Below are 24,379 nucleotides of genomic sequence, written 5' to 3' on the forward strand. Positions count from 1 at the left end.
AATGAAAACACTTTTTAACAAAACCGAACTAAGTAGCCAATACAAATTTCATTTTGGGACTTTCCTTCTAGGGGCTAGTGGAGCAAAAGACCCCCCAAACACTAAAATTTTAAGTTCTGAGCCTATTTTCAGAGATATTGAGATGATTTTTTTTATGAAAACTTTTTTCACGAAACCGAACTAAGTAGCCATTACAAATTTCATTTTGGGACTTTCCCTTAAAGGGTCTAGTGGAGCAAAAGACCCCCAAACACTAAAATTTTAAATTCTGAGCCTATTTTCAGAGATATTGAGACGATTTTTTTAATGAAAACACTTTTTAACAAAACCGAACTAAGTAGCCAATACAAATTTCATTTTGGGTCTTTCCTTCTAGGGGATAGTTAAGCAAAAGACCGCCCAAACACTAAAATTTTAAGTTCTGAGCCTATTTTTTGAGATATGAGATGATTTTTTTAAGGAAAACATTTTAACAAAACCGAATTAAGGAACCATTACAGATTTTATTTTGGGACTTTCCTTCTAGGGAATAGTGGAGCTAAAGGCCCCCAAACACTGAAATTTTAAGTTCTTAGCCTATTTTTAGAGATATTGAGACGATTTTGTTAATGAAAATATTTTTAACAAATCCAAACTAAGTAGCCACTACAAATTTCATTTTGGGACTTTCCTTCTAGGGGCTAGTGGAGCAAAAGACCCCCAAACAATAAAATTTTAAGTTCTGAGCCTATTTTTAGAGATATTGAGATGATTTTTTTTAATGAAAATATTTTTAACAAAACCAAATTTCATTTTGGGACTTTCCTTCTAGGGACTAGTGGAGCAAAAGACCCCCAAACACTAGAATTTTAAGTTCTGAGCTTATTTTTAAAGATATTTTGGCTGATTTTTTTAATGAAATTTTTTTTCAAATAACTGAAATAAATAATCAGAAGATAAAATTTTAGTGTTTGGGGGTCTTTTGCTCCACTAGCCCCTGGAAGGAAAGTTCCAAAATGAAATTTGTATTGGCTACTTAGTTCGGTTTTGTTAAAAATGTTTTCATTAAAAAAATCATCTCAATATCTCTGAAAGTAGGCTCAGAACTTAAAATTTTAGTGTTTTGGGGTCTTTTGCTCCACTATTCCCTAGAAGGAAAGTCCCAAAATGAAATTTGTAATGGCTACTTAGTTCGGTTTTGTTAAAAAAAATTTTTATTAAAAAAATCGGGCGTTATCCTCTTCGAAATATTTTTCAATTTTTTTCAATTTTGTACCCAAAATGAAATTTGTATTGGCTACTTAGTTCGGTTTTGTTAAAAATGTTTTCATTAAAAAAATCATCTCAATATCTCTGAAAGTAGGCTCAGAACTTAAAATTTTAGTGTTTGGGGATCTTTTGCTCCACTAGCTTCTTTAAGGGAAAGTCCCAAAATGAAATTTGTAATGGCTACTTAGTTCGGTTTTGTAAAAAAATTTTCATAAAAAAAATCATCTCAATATCTCTGAAAATAGGCTCAGAACTTAAAATTTTAGTGTTTTGGGGCCTTTTGCTCCACTAGCCCATAGAAGGAAAGTCCTAAAATGAAATTTGTAATGGCTACTTAGTTCGGTTTTGTTAAAAATGTTTTCAATAAAAAAATCGTCACAATATCTCTGAAAATAGACTCAGAACTTAAAATTTTAGTGTTTGGGGATCTTTTGCTCCACTAGCTTCTTTAAGGGAAAGTCCCAAAATGAAATTTGTAATGGCTACTTAGTTCGGTTTTGTAAAAAAATTTTCATAAAAAAAATCATCTCAATATCTCTGAAAATAGGCTCAGAACTTAAAATTTTAGTGTTTGGGGGCCTTTTGCTCCACTAGCCCCTAGAAGGAAAGTCCCAAAATGAAATTTGTAGTAGCTACTTAGTTCGGTTTTGTTAAAAAGTGTTTTCATTAAAAAAATCGTCTCAATATCTCAGAAAATAGACTCAGAACTTAAAATTTTAGTGTTTGGGGGTCTTTTGCTCCACTAGCCCCTTTAAGGGAAAGTCCCAAATTTCAATTTTTAAAGTTTTACAGGTAGATCCAATCATATAAGAGCGCTTACAAAAAGAATTAGGTTGATAACTATAAAAACGAGCCCAAACGGCCAGGGCAAAATTTGGTACTGAATTTCATTTCCTATAACTGTACAAACTTCCCCCCCCCCCCCTTATGTGTGTAATCATGGGGGATGTACATAAATTTATCGGCCTATCCCTTTAGATCCCTGGAAAATTTAGTTTCACTGAAACTAACATTTTTGTATTGAATCGTCCTTGTGTTATCTCAAATCATAATAAACATCAATTTATCTTACTATTGCGATTAATTCTTAAAAGCGAAGCTTTTCTAAAATTAGAGTCGGTCCGTCCGTAAGTCCGTTCTTCCGTAACGGATAGCTTTTTTCGTTAATTTAGGCATTTTCGAATTGTCCTGAGTATTTTAAACTTTGCATGTTGATTCCTGTAGTAGTTAAGTAGGATTTAAAAAGCCTAGCAACTCTATAATCGTTACTAGAATGTCCATACGTCCATTTTAAACATATTGATTTTTAATCATCCGATTGATTTGATTTTTGGAGTACTTATTCCTATTACAATAAGGTACAATATTATAAGCGAAACATCTCTATAATCAAATCCTAAAAATGTAAGTATTATTCAGTTCTGACACTAAAAGTTTTAATGCTCGTTTGTCATACCGATCAGAGCTTCGCTTTAATGGATGTTGTCATAATTGTTTCATTTATTGTTGTTACGCTATTGTAGGGCTTATTTGTTCTTGCTAAATTTATATTTAGAAATGATAGCTTACAAAAGCAGTACAAATTAAATATTATTATTTTTTATATTAACAAAGACAATTAAATCCATAAGAAGCGCAGCAATAACAACCTTGTTCCAATATTCTAGAGAAAATAAACAAATCTTAACAAATCCAGGGATCTAAAGGGATAAGACAATGGCCGATAAATTGGTATACATCCTAAATAATAAAGCACAAAATTACTCCTTCTGTAGATTAAAATTAGTGGTTGAAACGTTTCGACACTCAAATTAATGAAACAAAGGTCCCCAAAGTTGTGAGCTAGCGAATAAGAAAACTTTAGCACAAAACTTTGGGGACCAGCGTAACAAACAGCCCATTGTCCCCTCCCTTTCTGTAACAAATCACTCAATTCATTGAATATCTCATATTATATCATTATGCTTCTAATGGGGACTATCCACGAACAAGAGCAAGTGATTCTAAGCACCTTTCAGCAGTGATTCTAAATGTTTTTTTTTGTGAATATACTAGGGTTATGTTTAATATCGTTATATCGACTAAAAAAATTTAGTTTCATCATGGTTTCCTACAAACAAAACTTTGACATGTTAAGCATTTGTTCACAAAATATCATCAAATTTTTGTTGAGTTCAAAAGTTCAAAAAAAATAATATGCCAAAACATAATCAAATGCAATAAATTATGAAAGTACACTAATAAAACTGTTACAATCCCTTTTTTCTAAATTAACAGTTTTCATCAAAAAAAGTTTACTTTTGTGCCATAGTAGTTTTAACTCAACAAAACATTTGATGATATTTAGTCACAAAATGTCTAATATTTCAAAGTTTATTTATATGAAACCATGGTGAAACTAAAATTTTTAAATCGATATAACAATATTAAACATAACCTCTAGTATATTCACACAAAAAACATTTAGATGCACTGCTGGAAGGTGCTTAGAATCACTTGCTCTTGTTTGTGGATAGTCCCCTTAAAAACAAGGGACATTAAGTGGACAAGCAGAGTTAGAGAGAAGATTGAAACATTTGTTCATTAATCCATAACATCTTTTCCTATAATTAAACAACAAAGAAAATCAAGAACAATGAAGAAAATTTTGAAAAAATTAAAGATATTATTTTTGGAATTAAGTTACTTAACTTCAAGGACCAAAAGGGATAAGATAATGGTCGATAAATTTATCTACATACCTAATGATTACACACAAAATTACCCCTTCTGTGGATTACAATAAGTGGTTGAATAATTTGGACACTCAACTTGATGAACTAACCAATTAAAATTCAATAAAAGTCCCCAAAGCTGTTAAGCCAACGAATAAGAAATGGTTATTATAAAACTTTGGGGACTAATATACTAAATATCCCTGACTTTACTTACTACTGAGAACAAGGACATTGTGCCCATAATTAGGGAAGCCAAAACAAGATACCAATATTAGAAAAGAAAGTAACTTCAATTATTCAAGCCTAAAATCTTATTTTTCGTAATATTTTGTTGACCTTAGGTTTGTGATTTTATTCGCCAGAGTACTACGAGTGCATGAAACAGCAAGTTCATCCTATTATAAGAAGTAGTAAGGTTTTTTGTCTGAAGCATAAGATTTCAATACCTACCGATTTAGTTTTCACTTTTCGGGAACTTATGATAGGTCCTTGGATTGTTTTAGGCTATTTCATTATTCAGATTTAAGTTTTGAGTTGATTTTAAGCTATATAATTTTTCTTTACATTGCTTCCCCTTCAAATACAGAGCCCCTATAAGCTAGGGTTGCAGCCGCTAGTAATACGAAGGTAAGTACCGACGCACTGATGATTGTGGCTATAGAGTGGCCACGCTACTATCTATAATACAAAGTAGAACGGTGTCTGTCTGTTTGTCTGTCTGTCTGTCTGTCTGTTTGTTTGTAGCGAAGGATCTCTGTCTGTCTGTCTGTTTGTTTGTAGCGAAGGATCTCGCTAACTGCTGAACCGATCGGGTTCTCCTTTACAGGGTAGCTTCTCATAGGTCCCGGGAAGGTTTATAACTATTTTCTTGGGGTGTGGAACACCCCCAACACCCCCCCCCTAAAAAAAATTTCTTTTTAAAAATAAAATTAAAATAGTGGTGTCGACTACCTCCCCCCCCCCCCAAATTTTTTTCAAAATTTTTTCTTAATCTAAAATATGAAAAATTGGTTTGCTGAAACCTCTTGGGGCAAAGCCCCTAGAGGCTAGGGGCGAAGACGCTAGTTAAGTACGAAGCAGTTATGTTCTAAAATAGTTTGGATTAATAGTGCCAATTAAATGAAAATAAATCAACATTTAACAAGGATGATAAAATCAATGCAACAGTAACTAACAAATGCCTAAAAATATAAAGATATGAAGCTTTATGCTTATATATTAAATAATATTAGAGGCCTCCAGTGGAACTTTAAATGTTTTTTTTATATTTAAGATATGTCTATGTTGCGTTTGACGTTTATGTTTGCGTTGAACTCTCTTTCTAAAATCAAGAAACGTAAAAAATTTCGATTTTTTGTGATTTCTCTTTGGAGGGTGGTGGTACCCTCCCCTTAAATAGTTAAAAACCTTCGCGGGACCTATGAGAATATACCCTGTTAAGAAGAACCTGATTGATTCAGCGGTTAGCGAGATCCTTCGGTACAGACACACAGACAAACATCCTGTTACTTTAGTATAAGGATTAAGCTTTTAAAAATCTATATGGTCCTTCTTCACAGTGATCTTATATATCCAGGGGGATAGTCTAAGACTATTTTGTTTTTATGAAAAGTCTGGGTATGGTTTCAGGGTATATGGTAATCTACTACACTAATTTAAAGGACCAAAATTCTGACAAACAATTATATGTAAATCATATTTCAACCAACTTCCTTTCTACTTCAATTTAGTTACATCCATAAACTAGTTTACCCGACAAATTAACCCGAAGAAGATATTGCGAACATTACTAAGACAATGCATTGTAGAGCAGCTTTGCTCACAAAAGCCCAGTGAACCTTCTTTTATATTTGCAGTAACATCTGCAATTAGAATGTGCGTCTTATATTTTGAAAAGGACATTCCTGCACTTAGAAATTATCTCTACACAATCAATAATACAAATGGAACGATGTCTGTCTGTCTGTCTGTCTGTTTGTTTGTTTGTTTGTATGTAACGAAGGATCTCGTTAACTGCTGAATAGATCCGGTTCTCCATAAACAGGGTAGCTTCTCATAGGCCCCGGGAAGGTTAATAACTATTTTTGGGGAGAGTACCACCACCCTCCCCAGAGAAATCGACAAAAATAAAAAAACGCCGACCTGCGGGCATTTTTTGCAATTAGCTAAAAACATGACTAACACCATCTATCGGCGGAAAAATATTTTTGGTAATTAGCTGAATTTAAAATAGATTGAAAAGAAACAATTTTACGCGTCCCTAGAGGACTCTAGGGGCGTAGCCGCTAGTAATTATAAAACCACAATAAAGTTGACAGTTTTTAAAACTCCAGCAATTATTCAATGGTTGGTTGTCTCTAAGTTGTTTGATAATGTACATATAAATTTAAGTTGGGGATATTTTACAGAACAAGTTATAAAAAGAGAATAGAGTATTTTAAGCATAATTTTCGAATAGCAGAGGTTAAAGTTCAAATTTTGAGGAAAAAACACAAACAAGGATGACAACATCCATAAAAGCGAAGCACTGAAACGGTAGTACAAATGGACATTAACACTTGTATAGTGTCTGAACTGAATTATCAGAATATAAAAGTATAATAGTCGACGCAAAATTGTAAGTAAATTTATTGAAAAACTGTTTGATACAGGATAATGTTTATGGACATACTTACATTTTAGGACTTGATTATAGAGTTGCTTCGCTTATAATATTGTTCTTTGTTGTCCCAGGAATCTATATACCAAAAATCAGATCAAACGGATAATTAGATCACATAAAAATTTGTTGTTAAAAAAGTAGAAAAATCAACATGTTTAAAATGGACGTACGGACATTCTGGTAATGATTATAGAGTTGCTACGCTTTCTAAATCGTACTTAACTACTACAGGAATCATCATGCAAAGTTTGAAATCGATAGGACAATTCTAACATGCCTAAATTAACGAATAAAAGCTATCTATCTCGGACGGACGGACCGACCCTAATTATAGAAAAGCTTCGCCTTTAAATATGTTCCTGTTACATAGCTAGTAAATATTAAAAAGGGGTAATAGTATCTTCTATCTACATAATTAAAAACTAACGAATACGCCCATAGAGGCATTTAGCGGAATGTATTTTTTTTACATTAAGAACCGCTGTTTACCAAAAAAATCTCGTCCGCTAGGTGGGGTTAGTTATGTTTTTTTGCAATTCCCTTGGGAGGGATGAGGTACCATCCTCAAAATAGTTACAAACCTTCCCAGGACTTGTGAGATATATAAGGATTTCTATTTTGATTTCTAATAAAAATTGTGTATATGACTGTCTTTTGAACTAATGATCTATAATTAATGACATATTGTTTTTGGTGGTTTTAATCAAGTCTGCAAAACAACTTAATTTCATACTATTTTATTGTGTTACTGTTACATATTACCATAAGCTGAAAGCTAAGGAAATTCCATCTTTCAGCAATGCCTCAAAACGTGCCGAAACAAAGGAAGATTGGAGAACCATTGTGCATGGCCTACGTTCTGCCGAGAACTAAAAGGCAATGATGATGATGATGATTAGCGGCTTTTTTAGTGTTTGGGGGGGTCTTTTGCCCCACTAGCCCCTAGAGGTCCCAAAATTCAATTTTCAAAGTTTTACAGGTAGATCCAATCGTGAGAGTTTACAAAAAGAATTAGTCTGATAACTATAAAAACAAGCCTAAAAATCCAGGGCAAAAAAATAATTGGTTAATAAAGCTGTTCTTTAAATTCTAGAGCAGAAAACAAGGACGACAACATCCATAAGTAGCGAAGCTAAAAATTTATTGATACGACAACTGGGGAAAAAATAATCTTTTGAGTATGTGAAAAAGACATAAATGGAATAAATCACTAAACCTTTTAAAATTACGAAAACCAATAAAGCTTGGAATCGATCTAGCACCCAAATTAACAAACAGATGGACAAAACAATGTATAGATTAGATGCACATATGTCATAGGAATTTCAGCTGTCTATCTTTAATAGGAGCCGAGAAAATCACATTATCCCCACTTTGTCTCTAACAGACGGACGGACATTTCGAAATAAAGAGTAGCTTCGTTACTAAAAATGACAAATTCACCTATTGTGTAGATTATCTAAAGTTTAGTATAAGAATTTCTTTTAAATGACTTTTATATAACTTACTAAAGGAAAGGTTTAGAGGTTTTTTTCTTTTTTTATAACTATTGACCGTTTTTATTACATACATTTGTTTTTAATGGTACAAAATAACAACTGGTTAATTAATGCATTTTATGGCTGCACAACAGATCTATAGTATAGATGTATATACAGACAACTACCTCCCTTCCTTTTTCAAAGACCCCTTTCGTCTGCTTTTAAATTATTTTCTGCTACTTGACTGTGTTAATATAAGCGACACCATTGGTTGTTTTCCAATGACCCAATAGAAAGGTTGAACAAGGTGGTTTCGATAGGGAGATTCAGTTATTTAACCCTTTCTTCCTCTAGTGTTTAACTCTAATGATTGTACTACCTTTGACTGTAGGATCTGACTTTTGATGATGTGTTGCGCCTGACATAGCAGCACTATGTGCCACACGGACAGGGGTATATATTCTGCATGGGATACCCTGCTTAAGGGGGGAGAAAAAAAATAGAAAAATATGTGGGAGAGGTTTAAAATGAATAAATATTAAAGAGTAGGTACTGAAAACATTTTTTCACTTGTGGGGGAAAAACTAGGGAGGGGGAAGGGGTGAAGAATTTTGCTGCAGGTGAAAAAAACGAATATTGTGCAGAATATACACTAAGATATATAAGTTTTCCGGAATTTTAATGTTAGGGGGAGATTTGAAATCTGCATCAAATTTTAAGGATTTTTTTTTGTAAAATTCGTTTTTTGTATAATTCTTTATCTAAAAGCGGAAATGCATTAAGTTAATTAATTTTGACCAATAGGATAGGTGGATTTTAAACTACCTGCGCTCTAATTGGTTAAATGGTGTACCTTATCCAATCAGAGCACAGATTTTTTAAATCCACCAATCACAGATGCCAAAATTAATTAACTTAAATTGCATTGCCGCTTTTAGATAAAGAATTATAGAAAAATCGAATTTTATAAAAAATCCTCAAAATTTGATGCAGATTTCAAATCTCCCCCTAACTTTAAAATTCCGGAAAACTTATATATCTTAATATACACCCCTGCGCAAGGACTAATAAAGCACTTACCCAACATTTTGATGTTTGGTTGCTTGACTGAACTGACACGCCTGGAATGATTTCCCTCGCATTATCTCCTCCTACAAGAATTTATATAAATATAATAGCCTAAAACCATTATGGGTCATAAATGTGAAGCTTCCATTAAAAGGAGCACTTAATCGGTTCAGTAGTGTTTTTGAAATCTTAAGCTTCAGGCAAAAAACCTTGGTATTTGGATGTATAAACTAGCGGCTGCGCCCCTAGCATCTAGGATATCTGTAAGGAGTAAGGAAAGTAGGAAAATAGCCTTAAACCAAACTTAGATATAAAAATTAAATTGCTTAAAACCACCCAGGGACCTTTATGAAGCTTCGTAGCTCAGTGGTAACGCACTGAGTTACGGTGATAAGAGTTCGAGTTCTAGTCTCCATGTGGCAACTTGAATTTCTCAGTTGAATACATTCACGCAACTTCCCCTGGTTGTGTAAGAAGGGGATTATTGAGTAAGTTTGGATACTCAATAGTCAAGTACATAATATCAGTACTACCCTTATCCCAAGCTCCTCTGCGGAGAGCGTCATTCATTACGGTGACTTAATTTGGGACACCTGCAATATTCGGCAAGGGTGAGGTAATAATGAGTAGCTCTCATGAAATAGCGGGTCAAGACATAATGTACTTGAACGTGGAGCTTGATTGCCCTAGTGGCTATACAAAAAGTGTCTCAGCCTACTCCATGACTACTTAGGTCCAAACCCTAAGAGACTATGGCTAATCAATCAATGAAGCTTCCATGAAATGGAGAACTAAGTGGTTCAGTGGTTATCGATATCTTAAGCTAGAGACAATAAAATGTAATAGGATAGCAGCTGCACCCCTATCATCTGGGGGCTATATATTAGAAGAGATACGGATTAGCATAAAACAGCCTAAAACCTTATCAACAACAAAAGAAAGAATCGACTAAAGCTATCTAAGGACCTTGAAGAAACTTCACAGAAAAGAAAAAACCGTATCGGTTCAGTGATTAGCGAGATCTCTCGCTACAGACAAAAGCTTACTACTAAAACCTAGCACAAGAATAATACAAAGCTTCCCTGGTCAGAACAGTTGCTTTATAGATTTTAAGGACAAAAATACAAATTTTAATCAACTTTAATATGAACTTTTTGAAAAGAAAAATTAAAAAATATAATCATTTACCTTAAATTCTTGTCTGTGATGTTGCTGGCTACCCCCTTGAGTTCCCGGCCCCGGCATGCCAGGGACCATAACCCTGCCGGGGGGACCTAACCCGCCCCCGCCCCTGACTAGAGGAGGCGGAGCGTTGTACGCCCCGCCGCCACCGTAATCATACCCCTGCTGCATTCCACCTCCATTTCCCGTCAATCGTGAGCCGCTATAGTCGCGTCCACGTGAGGCGGGTCGGTTTGGCGGCCGGCCAGGCGGTTCAGCGCCTGGATATCGGTGAATGCCGCCGGCGGGTAGGTTGCCGCCACCCTGAACTCGCAGTAGCTTCATTAATTCTTCCAGTTCTGTCATCAAGTCTTTGCGTGTCTCCTAAACAAGGAAAAATATAATGGATTGTACAAAAAAGATACCAAAAGTAGTCAATTTTGAGGGGGAAGGGGGGGGGGAGTGTTGTATGAGTGAAGGCCCGAGATAGTCTATTGTCCTATTTAGGAAAGGACAAGGAAAGATCAGACATTTAGATTTTAAATTACACTGAACCACGTTATCCTATTGGCTAAAAAAAGAGACAATGCCGTTTCTACAACTGGCAAATATAGAGAGGAGGTTTTTTTGTTTATTAAAGGGGGGGGGGGGTAGATATACCACACTTTTCTGGGATCTTGCTGAGTCAAGTATCAACTGTTGGGAATATCAAAGGATGACTCCATGCAAAATTTGAGCCGGATCCGGCCAAAACCGGCCGTGAATTTTATGAAAAACCGGTTTTTTCCGGTTTTTAGGGGGTATCTGTAAATCGATTCAGCTGGAGCAAAACCGGTTAGAGGTACAAAAAATTTTACTTCACATGAAATTTAGCCAATGCAATTGCCTACAAAAATGTACTTCATCGTCAACTTGATTGGACAACTCTTTCCCCTCCTAAATGTCCATTAAAACCTCGGAAACGGCAAAAATCGCCAAAAATCACGCCTTCGGCGGCAAATAACGGCTAAACGGTAAGCCGGAGGCGAATGAAACATAAATAAAGAAATGTCTGCCTCAAAAAGTTGTTCAACATCAAAGAGATGCTTGAAGTCTCTAAAATGACTCCTTCCCCTCCTTTAAGGGGAAAAACTGAAAAAACGTGATTTTCAAAAGTATGCCCACTTCGTGGGTGTGGGGGGCACTGAACCCGTCACCCCAGGGTCACCAAATATAAAGTTTAGGCGGCCCACAATGCTGAATTTTCACCAAGTGAAAGTCTTGTGTCATTATCTCTAATAAGAAAAAAGTTATTAATTAATTAAAATTTCAAATTGTGATATTTTGATGGATTTCTTTGATGAAATGACAGGCCGGTCAATTTTTAGGCCATTTTTTGCGGTTTTTGGGCCGTCACGCCCAAACAGTTTGAGATAATCTCACGGGACCTTTTGCCCAACCTAAGTCTGGTTATTTGTGAGGTCTAGGGAAAAAAAACAGACTTATGCAAAAGATTATAATTATAATCTTTACACAGAAAAATGGCACGAGCTGAGGGTTTGAGGGGGCAAAATGAGCCGACCAGCGATTTTTGACGGCACGCAGCGACGTCGTGCTTCATCCAATCCGGGATTTTTTTTTTCTTAGACCTTACAAATAACCAGACTTAGGTTGGGCAAAAGGTCCCGTGAGATTATCTCAAACCGTTTGGGCGTGACGGCCCAAAAACCGCAAAAAATGGCCTAAAAATTGACCGGCCTGTCATTTCATCAAAGAAATCCATCAAAAAATCACAATTTGAAATTTTAATTAATTAATAACTTTTTTCTTATTAGAGATAATGACACAAGACTTTCACTTGGTGAAAATTCAGCATTGTGGGCCGCCTAAACTTTATATTTGGTGACCCTGGGGTGACGGGTTCAGTGCCCCCCACACCCACGAAGTGGGCATACTTTTGAAAATCACGTTTTTTCAGTTTTTCCCCTTAAAGGAGGGGAAGGAGTCATTTTAGAGACTTCAAGCATCTCTTTGATGTTGAACAACTTTTTGAGGCAGACATTTCTTTATTTATGTTTCATTCGCCTCCGGCTTACCGTTTAGCCGTTATTTGCCGCCGAAGGCGTGATTTTTGGCGATTTTTGCCGTTTCCGAGGTTTTAATGGACATTTAGGAGGGGAAAGAGTTGTCCAATCAAGTTGATGATGAAGTACATTTTTGTAGGCAATTGCATTGGCTAAATTTCATGTGAAGTAAAATTTTTTGTACCTCTAACCGGTTTTGCTCCAGCTGAATCGATTTACAGATACCCCCTAAAAACCGGAAAAAACCGGTTTTTCATAAAATTCACGGCCGGTTTTGGCCGGATCCGGCTCAAATTTTGCATGGAGTCATCCTTTGATATTCCCAACAGTTGATACTTGACTCAGCAAGATCCCAGAAAAGTGTGGTATATCTAGGGGGGGGTTTAAAGCAACCATCTCGTAATCAGTGAGCAAATGGCACTTACAATTCGAATTTCGATCTAAAATTTTGCATGATTAATCCTTGGTAGGTCTATTTTCCCTAAATCGAACAAAAAGTTGAAAAAGTAACGGCTAACGGCTCAGCCGTTTCGCCGTTTTTTGGCTATTTGTAGGGCAAATCTGCCATAAATTATGTAGGAATCAACTTTTTGAAACATATTTTTGCTTTTAATCAAGTGAAATGATACAAAAAAACATATTTAGATTTCTAGTACCAGCATCTAGCGGCTAGATCCGTTTGAAAACGTTTTGGAGCAACATAGAGTATTGTGTGGAGATAGGTTTCGTGATGATTTCCCTTGAAAATAGTTTTAAAAATGGCTAAACTGCTGAGCCGCCAGCCGTTAGCTGTTACTTTTCCAACTTTTTGTTCAATTTAGGGAAATTAGACCTACTAAGGATTACTCATGCAAAATTCCAGATCAAAATTCGAATTCTGAGTGTCATTTGCTCACTGATTACAAGATGGTTGCATTAACCCCCCCCCCCCCTTGTTTTTATAGATTATAATTAGACAGTAATTTCAGAACACGCACACACACACACACACACAGAACAGAAAAACAATCATTAATGAATACAAACAAATGCAAGGAAGAAAAACTATTTTGCCTCTAGCTCTAATAAAAAAAATTAGTATTGTAACTATATAAAAAATGAAACATAAAAGCTGGCAATTGAAATATTGGTACTAAGATGCAAAGAATACATCAAGTATTTTCATAAAAAGAACAAGACACTTTACCTATTGCTTTCATTCAGTAAAGTTATGGTAATGAATTTATTATTACTTGGATCTTTTACCAGATTTTCATGTTCTCTAATAAAGTGAATTGTAACGAGAATACCTAGTTCAAAATTAGATTACTGACCTGCAATTCGGATAACCTTCCCTCAAGTTCCGACCTTCTCTGTCGGAGTAGAACCAGTTCTGTAGCTACACTTGGGTCTTTCTCCATATCCTAGGTATTAGATAGATAGATAGATATTTCTCTGTCGGAGTAGAACCAGTTCTGTAGCTACACTTGGGTCTTTCTCCATATCCTAGGTATTAGATAGATAGATAGATATTTCTCTGTAGGAGTAGAACCAGTTCTGTAGCTACACTTGGGTCTTTCTCCATATCCTAGGTATTAGATAGATAGATAGATATTTCTCTGTAGGAGTAGAACCAGTTCTGTAGCTACACTTGGGTCTTTCTCCATATCCTAGGTATTAGATAGATAGATAGATATTTCTCTGTAGGAGTAGAACCAGTTCTGTAGCTACACTTGGGTCTTTCTCCATATCCTAGGTATACATACAATGCGTATTGTAATTCTATCTAATACCAAAGTTATTCACGTTTCTAAAAAAGATTTAAACCAAAGAAAACCACTTCCCACCCTAAATGTTTGAAGAATTTTTCTAGCACCTGAGATGGGTTTTTGAAAGATGAAAGCCGCGTTTTTTCGACATTTTTTAGGCATTGATTGATTGAACGAAGACGATAGGTTTTCAACAGAGTAAACTACTAAACAACTTAAGAATTCAAAATTTTAAAATGATTAAATAAATAGTTGTATACTCTGTTTAAGTTTCGCGAATTGAAAAAACGCGGCATTCATCTTTCAAAAACCCATTTCTGAGGGCAGGGGGGGGGGGGAGAAACCCTGCAACTATCTCCATGTGGTACTATTCCTGCGGGGTTCTTCTAATTAACCGTTAATTAACCTAACCTAAAATAAGTGTTTTCATCTCAAAGAGTCCGTATGAGATAAAAGAGAAAATGCCTATAGACAAAAATACCGCCTTGACCGCTAAAATAAGCTGAAGGTGGCAGCCGCCTAGAAAGTAAACATTTCTAGGCTGAGCTGACAGAAAAAAACCCGAGCCTTATGAATATATCTTAACATGTTCTGATACATTAAATATTTTTTTTCTATGCCACCTTTTAACTTGTCTGAGAGAAAATTTAATTATATTTTTAGAAATATAACAAAAATAGTTAAGTCCACTTTAACACATCGGGGAAGGTACTTAGTTTTTGGTCAAGTTAAAGCGACAGTATATGCAGTTCAAGTAAAAAAGGCAATTATAGTCAATCTTAATCTATAACTCCAGTTATTATTCGGACAGACAAACGACGTACAGACATCATCCAATCATAATAAACAGCTACGCCACTAAACTTTCGTATTGTTGAGAGATATTTATAACTTGCTTACTAATCAAAGAGTCAGCATTTAAAAAGAAATTGACATCATAAAAATGTAAACATACAGTATTCCTATAATAAAAAGTAGTAAGCTTTTTTTGTCTGTAGCAAAGGATCTCGCTAACTACTGAACTGATATGAGTCTCCTTTATATTGAAGCTACTTATAGTTTCAGGGAAGGTTTTCAACTATTTCTAGGGAGGAAACCTCTACTCTCCAAAGTGAAATCACCCCTAGAAAAAAATTTACCCACACAAAAAAAAATTTTTACTTTAAAATTTCCTTTTTAAAATTGAAAATGGGAGGCAGGGTCCACTTTCCTTACTCTTACTTTAAGTGCTCCTAGAGGCCTCTCTGTTCTGTTGTAGTCTGGCAATTTCATTCAGTACTTAGACCTGGCTGTAAGATGATATGATGAATGAATTACAATACCTGAACAGTAGCCCTGTTCTGACGCAGTCTGGCAATTTCCCGCATTATTTCAGCATTTTTCTTCTCCAATTCATACACTAACCGTCGCGAATCCTAATAATATGAGTACAGATTGTACATTAACTGTAGTTGGGTTGGGTAAGTACTAATACATGCTCATTGCTCATATCCAATGCACGATAAATCATTAAGCTAGTTCTCATATTTTTTTTTACTGTAAATTCCCGCTATGCATTGCTCTTAGGTATCAATCTTTGCTGTCATTTATCAAAGAGTACACAACCAGACCGTGGCTTAACACGTAGCGAATCCGCTCGTTGTCGGGGAGGTGATGGGTTCGAATCTCGGCCCGACACCGCGTCATAACTAAAGACGTTAAAAATGGTTCCTTGTTGATATGTTAGGTGAGCGACTTAAATAGTTAGAGCAGAGGGAATGCCTCGGCCATGCACTGTTAGGTCTTCTCAGACAAAGGTCATGCAATCAAAGGGTTGGTTGTCTGTTGAATGTTACTTGATCTAATATCCAGGGTGGCCACAGACTTTTTTTCAAAATAGTATAAAATAGTATGCAAAAAAAAAGTAAATAGTATGCAATAGTATGTAAAATTTTAAAAAATAGTATGCAATAGTATGTAAATTTTTTAAAAATAGTATGAAATAGTATGCATTTTAAACAAAATAGTATGAAATAGCAAGCATTTAAAACACTATAGGGCCTTAAAATGTTGGTTAGCTATCAGGAAATCATTACTTTCTTGTCTTATTAGATTGAAAAACATAGTAACAAACACCAACATTCTATTCTGAAAAAAAATTTAAAAAAATGAGCTAAGAATTAGTAAAAAAATAAGTTGTTTATTGACTATAAAAAATTTTGGACTAGTAAAATAATTTTGTTGTGCACAGTAAGATATATAAGTTTTCCGGAATTTTAAAGTTAGGGGGAGATTTGAAATCTGCATCAAATTTTGAGGATTTTTTATAAAATTCGTTTTTTCTATAATTCTTTATCTAAAAGCGGAAATGCAATTTAGGTTAATTAATTTTGGCATCCGTGATTGGTGGATTTAAAAAATCTGCGCTCTGATTGGATGGCGTACATCATTCAACCAATTAGAGCGCAGGTAGTTTAAAATCCACCTATCCTATTGGTCAAAATTAATTAACTTAAAATGCATTTCCGCTTTTAGATAAAGAATTATACAAAAAACGAATTTTATAAAAAATCCTTAAAATTTGATGCAGATTTCAAATCTCCCCCTAACATTGAAATTCCGGAAAACTTATATATCTTAGTGCACAGTGTCATAATTCATATCGTGATTTTAAAAAGAAATATTATATAAAAAAATTGAAAGTTCAAATATAATAATAAATAATAATAAATAAAGGTAAAGTTTCTGACAGGGGCGTCCAAGCTTTTTATTTTGGGGGGGTTACAAATTTTTTAAGGGGGGGGTAATTCGTTTTTGGGGGGGGTAAAATGGCGCGCGAAGCGCGCCGCAAATTTTTTTTACCCCCCCCAAAATTTTTACCCCGGGGTAAAATTTGCTTGGGGGGGGGGGGGGTAATTACCCCCTCTGAAATCTGTTGGCAGGGGTAAATTTAGTTTACCCCTCCCAAAATTTACCCCCGGGGTAAAATTTTTTGGGGGGGGTAATTTAAATTTTGTTAAATATATAGTATTAAAAATTTCGCGCAAAAATTTTTTTTATTAGAGATTTTTTATTTTGGGGGGGGGGTAAATATCCCCTCCTAAATGGTTTAATAAATAATAATAATAAAAGTTCAAATAATAAATATTTTACAACAAAATGAGAGGATCTTTCTAATGACATAGAGAAACACATTATATTTATATTAGTTTGTTAGGAGTTAATCATAAACCTCAGTAACCTGTAGGATCATTTAATAATAAAAGTACTCCTCAATGATATTAAAATTTAAAAGGAGAAATCTTTACATTGAATGTAGAAATACCAATAACTTTCAATAAAGGTACAACAATCTGAACTGAAAGACTACTTTCTTCTGGAAACATTTCTAAAAAAAAATTGAAAACAAAGTAGCGAGTTTGCCGCATTTTCACAGTAGCATAGATAGGCATTTAGGTTAGGTAAGTGTTAATGATTGCCCCGCAGGGTTAGAGCCCCCCGCAGGGACTAGAAATAGGAGAAAAGATACTGTGAAAATGCGATGAAACCTGCTACTTGGCTTTCTTTTCATGATCAAAAAAATCAGTTTGTTTTAGTTACCTAAAAATTGAAGATTTATCTGAAATCCAAAGAAATAGTGGAAATAGTATGCAATTTTGGACAATAGTGGAAATAGCATATTTTTTTGGAATAGTTTGCATAGTATGCAAAAATAGTGGAAATAGTGGAAATAGTGGAAATAGTATGTTTGTGGCCAGCCTGAATATCATCTAGCGGGCAACAGAGTCATGCATCCCATTACAAGCAGATGGTGCCCTTGGGTTCTCTAGATGATGGCTTGAAATCAAAGAAGAATCCTTCCCCAATTAGGTAATAAGTAATACAAAAGTACAACATAATCTTAGTTACCTTCTCCACTCCCTTGTCTCTAGCTGGTGGTACATAATGTATGTCGTCTTCCATTGTTCCTCTAGGACCTAAGGAAATATTATCCTATTATATAAAGTAGTAAGCTTATTTGCCTGTATCGAAAGACCTCGCTAACCGCTGAACCGATATGGTTCGCCTTTACAGTGAGTGTTCTAATAGGTCCAGATATGGTTTTAAGCTATTATATTTTTATAAATAAGTCTCGGTATGGTTTTAGGCTATTATTTCTGCTTTTCTATATATACATTCGTGTATATAGAGCCCCTAGATGCTAGAACCGCATTCCTGAGGTACACGCGGACAATCCTTATATAAAAATAACAGGTTGTACGTCTGTAACAAAGGATCTCGCTAACTGCTGAACCTCTCCTTTACAATGTTGCTTGTCATAGGTCCTGGGAAGGTTTATAACTATTTTGGCGGAAGTTACCACCACCCTCACAAGTGAAATAGCCCATAGGTAAAAGTAATCCCCAACCAAATTTTTTTTATTTTGTTCTTATTAAAACTAAAATTGAAAATAATGGGGTCGACTCCCCCCCCCCCCCCCCCCCCCCAATAGTAGCCAATAGTAGACTCAGTAGTAGATATGTAAGCCTTACAATATCTATCTAAAGGGAGCAAAAAAGGTTTATTTAAATTTCTGTTATGTTTAAAAACCAAAAGGTACGAAATAAAAATCTGATTTCTGTGATGTTTATTTTCTTTGAATTAGATTACACAACACTAGGGATGGGCCGGATATTGAAATTGGCCTCTATCTGGCAAATTACCGGATACCCGGAATTAGAAATCAGCCTGATATCCGGTATCATGGCCGGATATTCGGCCCAACCCTAATAATTACCTGTTGCTAGGCCAAGGTATTCCAGATTATTATGTGAGGCAAGATGGTTAGCATAGCTTGCTATCAACTCGTGTTCGTCTCCCTTTCCATATCTAAATATGTTGGAGTTGTGACCAGACGAGAACTGGTGTCGTTAAAAATATTTTATAGCAAGTGAAGTTGGTTCCTTTAAAAACATTAAAAAAATTCCATAGGTATTTACCAAGTGATCATACAATTATTTCTATAAGTAATATTAGCTTAGATATGTTACAAATAAATTAGTTTGTGTGTTAAATGTAACAAAATACCAAAAAGCAAACTTAAAAAGTCGATAAAAGTTGTATATTTTTGGTTGTTAAAAAACAAGAAAGATAATAAAAATGAAGGGGGAAACTTACCTCTCATTTTGTTTCTCCATGTAGAGGTGATGTGCAGCGGCGTTTCCGCCAACTCGCGTTGACTGAATGCGAATATTTTTTACTTAAGAACTTTAAGGAAATGCAGGTAAAGAAAAAGGCTTCAATGGAAACACTTCATCAATGAATCAATATTTATATATTTTAGCAAGCAGCAACCGCCAATTTTTTTACATTTTGTATAAAAATTACAACAATCTGTTATAAAAATGGATAACAGCTATGTTATCAATGAATAATCAAAACCAAAATATGAGTTTATCTTTCCATCATTTTTTAAAATTCATTAGTAAAAATTGCCTGAGGAAGTGTGTTAAACTGAGGTTGAGCTCCCATATTAAGTTGGGGGTGTCCTGGTCCTCCCCCCATACTGCCGGGGGGCCCTCCAAGACGGCGGGTGGGCAGGGGGGAAGATCCACTTGTTCCTTGCAACCTGAATGTCAATAAAATATGAGCATTGTTTTTTCATTAATATAAATACTTGTATAAAAGTAACGACATCTCTGTCTGTTTGTAACAAATGATATCGCTAACCGCTGAACTAATATAGATCTCCTTTTCAGTGAACGTTTTATTTAACTACTATTGGGCAGGGTAACACCACCCTCCTGAGAGAATTTTTTAACTTTTTTTTAAAAACTAAAATTGTTATTAGAGGGTCGACTTTTAGGGTATCCTGAAAAATACTCTATGAATGAAATACTGTTACCTAGTCAATGTCAACCTATCCATGCCCGACATGGTTGCTGGTGACATCCTCCTGGGTCCCCCGGATCCCGGGGGCGCTGTGTTAAATCCATTGTGGGATGGCAAGGGGGAGGCGGGTACTATGTTAGAAAGGTCCAGCGGTGGCTCAGGCTTGTCGGGGAATCTATGTTTAAGGTTTTTATTAAATCATGAAGGCATTACTGACAAGACAAATGCATTAAGTAAATAACATGCTGGATTCTCGATTAATTTGTTTTTTTGAATCTATGTAAAAAATCAGTCTTCTATCTTAAATAGTAGCCGAGAAAATCAGCTTTAAACAAAATGGATAGTTGCAAAAAGCATATTTAACAAGTTTAATTGCAAGCATAAGTTACAAATATATAATTTTGTATTACAACAAATAGCAATCAATAAGGCACCTCAAAATATGATTTTCAAGTCTTGTTATTTTTAAAACTACCTGGCAGAAAATTGAAATTCGTTCAAATAAATGTCCTATATACCTTTGTAGTATAAACTATTTAACAGAAAAAAATTGCAGTTCACTAAATTCAAGTTTAAATACACTTCGTGCAACTATCCCTTTTCAAAAACTGACAAACTCACATTTCAAATTATTTACCTACTAAAAATAATTGCATTGTTTAAAATTGTCAAAACCTTAAATTTTCCTTATTGTATTCTCAGGGAGTAAGGGAGGGGATAATGGATCAAATATTCAATTTTTAGGAGTCTTAGACTTTGGGTACTGGCTTAAAGGGAATGTGCAAGAATTTAGCAGGTTCTGACTGACTTTAAGTACTAGCGCATCGTTGAGTTAGTTTTGAATATAGCAGACAGAAAAATTTGTTATTGATGGCTGGTTTTAACAATTTTTTTCTCAAAAAATTATCATTTCATAAAAAAAAACTTTATTGTGATATTTGTGTAATAAGTAATCTAAGAACTCTTACATTTAATTCTTGTATAAGGTGACATGAATATTTATGAAAATTATGGATATGGAGTGAACGAGTTCCAGGGAGATTTTTCTAGTAATTAATAACAGAATGGTTACGTCAGTCTGATGTTCTGGTAATCAAATTTTCAAATAAATGTTTTTTTTCTTAGAACTTTTTCTTATTTTTTAGTTTTCTAAATTTGATTAACACACCATTTAAATTTTCTTCAAATTTTCTGGATAAATCTAGATTACATGGCATTTCAGCGAAAACTCCTAAATTGAATTTATTGCCCATTGTCCACTCCCTTACTCCCTGTGTATTCTCCTCTTTATAATAAAACTATAGCTCAAAGTTTAGAGAAGTTTGAATGCTTTAACTTTTCAAGAGCCAATGCACAGTACGTCTGGTGTAGAAGGATAGTTAATCTGAAATAAAACCATTTTGTCCACAACAGATCTATAGCATAGATGTATACACAAACAACTACCTCCCTTCCTTTTTTAAAGACCTCATTCGTCTGCTTCTAACTTATTTTCTGCTACTTGGTTGTGTTAATATAAGCAACACCATTGGTTGATTTTCATTGACCCAATAGAAAGGTTGCACTGCACAAGGTGGTTGCGATGAGGAGATACAGTTATTAAATTAAACCCTTTCTCCGTCTAGTGTTTTACTCCAATTTGTCATTAACTTTTTATCAAATTAAAATAAGCGATATTTATTTATTTCTTGTATTAGATTCCATATACTTTGATGGCAAAATAGTTTTTTTTTTGAATTATTCCTCCCTGGCTTTTATTTAGTTAACTAAGGTAAACATGAAATATCAACAAACAAAATGCAAAATATAGCAAATAACTTTAAGTTTAATAAAGATATCAATACATGCAATTAACAGAATAGGTAGATATAATCAAAATTATATAAATTGTAGAATTAATGAGTAGAAATTTTATTAAGCTAAGTTTAATCCTAATAATTATTGTGTTTTCGGATTTTTCATTGATCTTAAACCTTAACTTTTAGAAGACAACGAAATTCTAATAAGTAATTTCACAATCTGATGTTGGTGTCTAATGACTATGTGTCCTTTAAAACCTTTAAAACGGCCAAACCTTCAAAGAATAAATTTTTTATCAAGTATTTATCTGTTTTGGATCAAATAGCTTCTAGGAAAACCCAGATAGAAAAAAAACCTTCTCTTACTCCCTCATAAAAATTAATTTTCTTTTTACTTCTAAAACTAAAAATAAAAAGTGGAGAATGACCCCCCCCCCCCCCAACCCAAATTATAATGCATCCCTGGATTTGAAAGCCCTGGTCAAAAATAAAAGAATTTCTTACCTAGGAATATTTCTGGATTGTGCTAATTCTTGTGCGGGTGGCTGCGGCACACAGCGGATACTACGCCGCAGTCCTAAAACAAATTATGCCCATAAGTAGCGCAGTAACAAAGAGCTAAACATAGTTTAAAAATGAATTAAGTAATTCTGTTTTTCATGACACAAATTGGTAAAATAGTTATTGCAAGTGTTTGCTTTAGACGTTGTTGTTATGTGTTATATTATCTTGAAAGTCCTCTGAGTAGTGAATAGCAGCGTATCCTATTCTTTTTGTGACGGATTAGCCGCCGGTCCAACGGACTCACAGACCCGAATTAAAGTACAGCTTCAATACCATGCAAAACAAACCTAGGGGTCATAAGGAATAGGGCAATGGCCGATAAATTGATGTACATCCTCAATGATGATATACATATTTACCTTTTTTATAGATTACAATTAGTGGTTGAAACGTTTGGACGCTAAACTTAATGAACCAACCAATAAAAATTCAATATAAGTCCCCAAAGTTGTTAAGCCAACGAGTAAGAAAAGGTTGTTATAGAACTTTTGGGGACTAGTGTAATGGCCCAATGTCCCCTCCCTCCCAGAAACAAACCTGAATGGCGTCCTGGTGTCTTCCAAGCGCTGTACTCTTTAAAAACGTCGTCTTTGTGCATCTGAGATAAATTTCCCCGCCAAAAACACAACTGACATAGGTGGTAGTTTGCTCTAGAATAAAAATAAAATAAAGGGATAATTGCATGAAGGTCATTTAAAGAGTTTGATTGCAAGCATAAGGTACAAGAATTCTATCTAAAATATATAATTTTGTATTACAATAGATGGCAATCAATTAGGCACCACCAAAATAGTCATTATACAGTTTTTGTGAAAATAAGCCAGCTATATCAATTGCATACCTATACCACAAGAATACATTTTTAATAGCGGTAACCTCAAGAAAAAACTTACGTGTCTGACTTGTATCTGAGTCCCTGGAAACCATCACTCTGACAGCCAGAACATTTCACAGGATGATAATTATTCTCTGCTCCAGATATCCTAAATACAAGGACATGTAGTTGCTGTGCTAGTAGAAAAAAGAATGATTACAACCAATAACAAACGTGAAGTTAGATGCGATCTACAGCCTACACTGATTTCAATCTGAATAAAATATCTATTGGTGCAACAAAGCATCAATAAAAACATTACAAGAACTGGGTAAGCAATGTTTTGACTTTAGCAAATTAGTTTCTCTTATAAAAAAAGATGGTGTTATAATTAAAGTTGATGTCTCGACTAATTCACTAATTCTCAAAATGTTCAATAAGGTCTTAGAAGTAAGAAAAAATTATACTAGAAGATTATATGACATTTACCTGAGCTGGATCTTTGAATCATTTAGAGGTATGCTGAATTTGGGCGATCCAGTTCAGCGCACCTCCGGTTCACCTCTGAATCGCCCCGATTCAGCACACCCCTAAAACGATTTAAAGATCCAGCTCTGTGTAATACCAGAAGCCAAGAGACACAATGAGGTCCTGGATCTAGCATTATTCTACTTTGTATTATAGATACCTGTGTAATACTAGAAGCCAAGAGACACAATGAGGTTCTGGATCTAGCATCATTCTACTTTGTATTATAGATACCTGTGTAATACTAGAAGCCAAGAGACACAATGAGGCCCTGGATCTGACATCATTCTACTTTGTATTATAGATACCTGTGTAATACTAGAAGCCAAGAGACACAATGAGGTCCTGGATCTAGCATCATTCTACTTTGTATTATAGATACCTGTGTAATACTAGAAGCTAAGAGACACAATGAGGTCCTGGATCTAGCATCATTCTACTTTGTATTATAGATACCTGTGTAATACTAGAAGCCAAGAGACACAATGAGGTCCTGGATCTGACATCATTCTACTTTGTATTATAGATACCTGTGTAATACTAGAAGCCAAGAGACACAATGAGGCCCTGGATCTGACATCATTCTACTTTGTATTATAGATACCTGTGTAATACTAGAAGCCAAGAGACACAATGAGGTCCTGGATCTAGCATCATTCTACTTTGTATTATAGAT

The 24,379-nt window shown here is 34.8% G+C and overlaps 1 protein-coding gene across 1 annotated transcript in view; it reads right to left on the reverse strand.

The window, feature by feature from the left end:
* Dyb (Dystrobrevin) overlaps positions 1–24,379 on the reverse strand; it is a 51,450-nt gene that overhangs the window by 17,438 nt on the left and 9,633 nt on the right. The window contains exons 9-20 of the mRNA XM_080173361.1: positions 23,255–23,344; positions 22,899–23,011; positions 22,302–22,374; positions 20,012–20,173; positions 19,603–19,735; positions 19,285–19,346; positions 18,905–18,996; positions 18,037–18,104; positions 15,471–15,563; positions 13,714–13,803; positions 10,365–10,721; positions 9,189–9,259 (exon numbers count right to left, since the gene is read on the reverse strand). Of these exons, the coding sequence (XP_080029487.1) occupies positions 9,189–9,259; positions 10,365–10,721; positions 13,714–13,803; positions 15,471–15,563; positions 18,037–18,104; positions 18,905–18,996; positions 19,285–19,346; positions 19,603–19,735; positions 20,012–20,173; positions 22,302–22,374; positions 22,899–23,011; positions 23,255–23,344 (1,404 nt within the window). The remainder of the gene's footprint in view (positions 1–9,188; positions 9,260–10,364; positions 10,722–13,713; positions 13,804–15,470; positions 15,564–18,036; positions 18,105–18,904; positions 18,997–19,284; positions 19,347–19,602; positions 19,736–20,011; positions 20,174–22,301; positions 22,375–22,898; positions 23,012–23,254; positions 23,345–24,379) is intronic.

This window comes from Acartia tonsa, chromosome 10 (genome assembly GCF_053477335.1).
Source record: "Acartia tonsa isolate MP-2025a chromosome 10, ASM5347733v1, whole genome shotgun sequence".
In the NCBI taxonomy this organism is placed as follows: Eukaryota; Metazoa; Arthropoda; class Copepoda; order Calanoida; family Acartiidae; genus Acartia; species Acartia tonsa.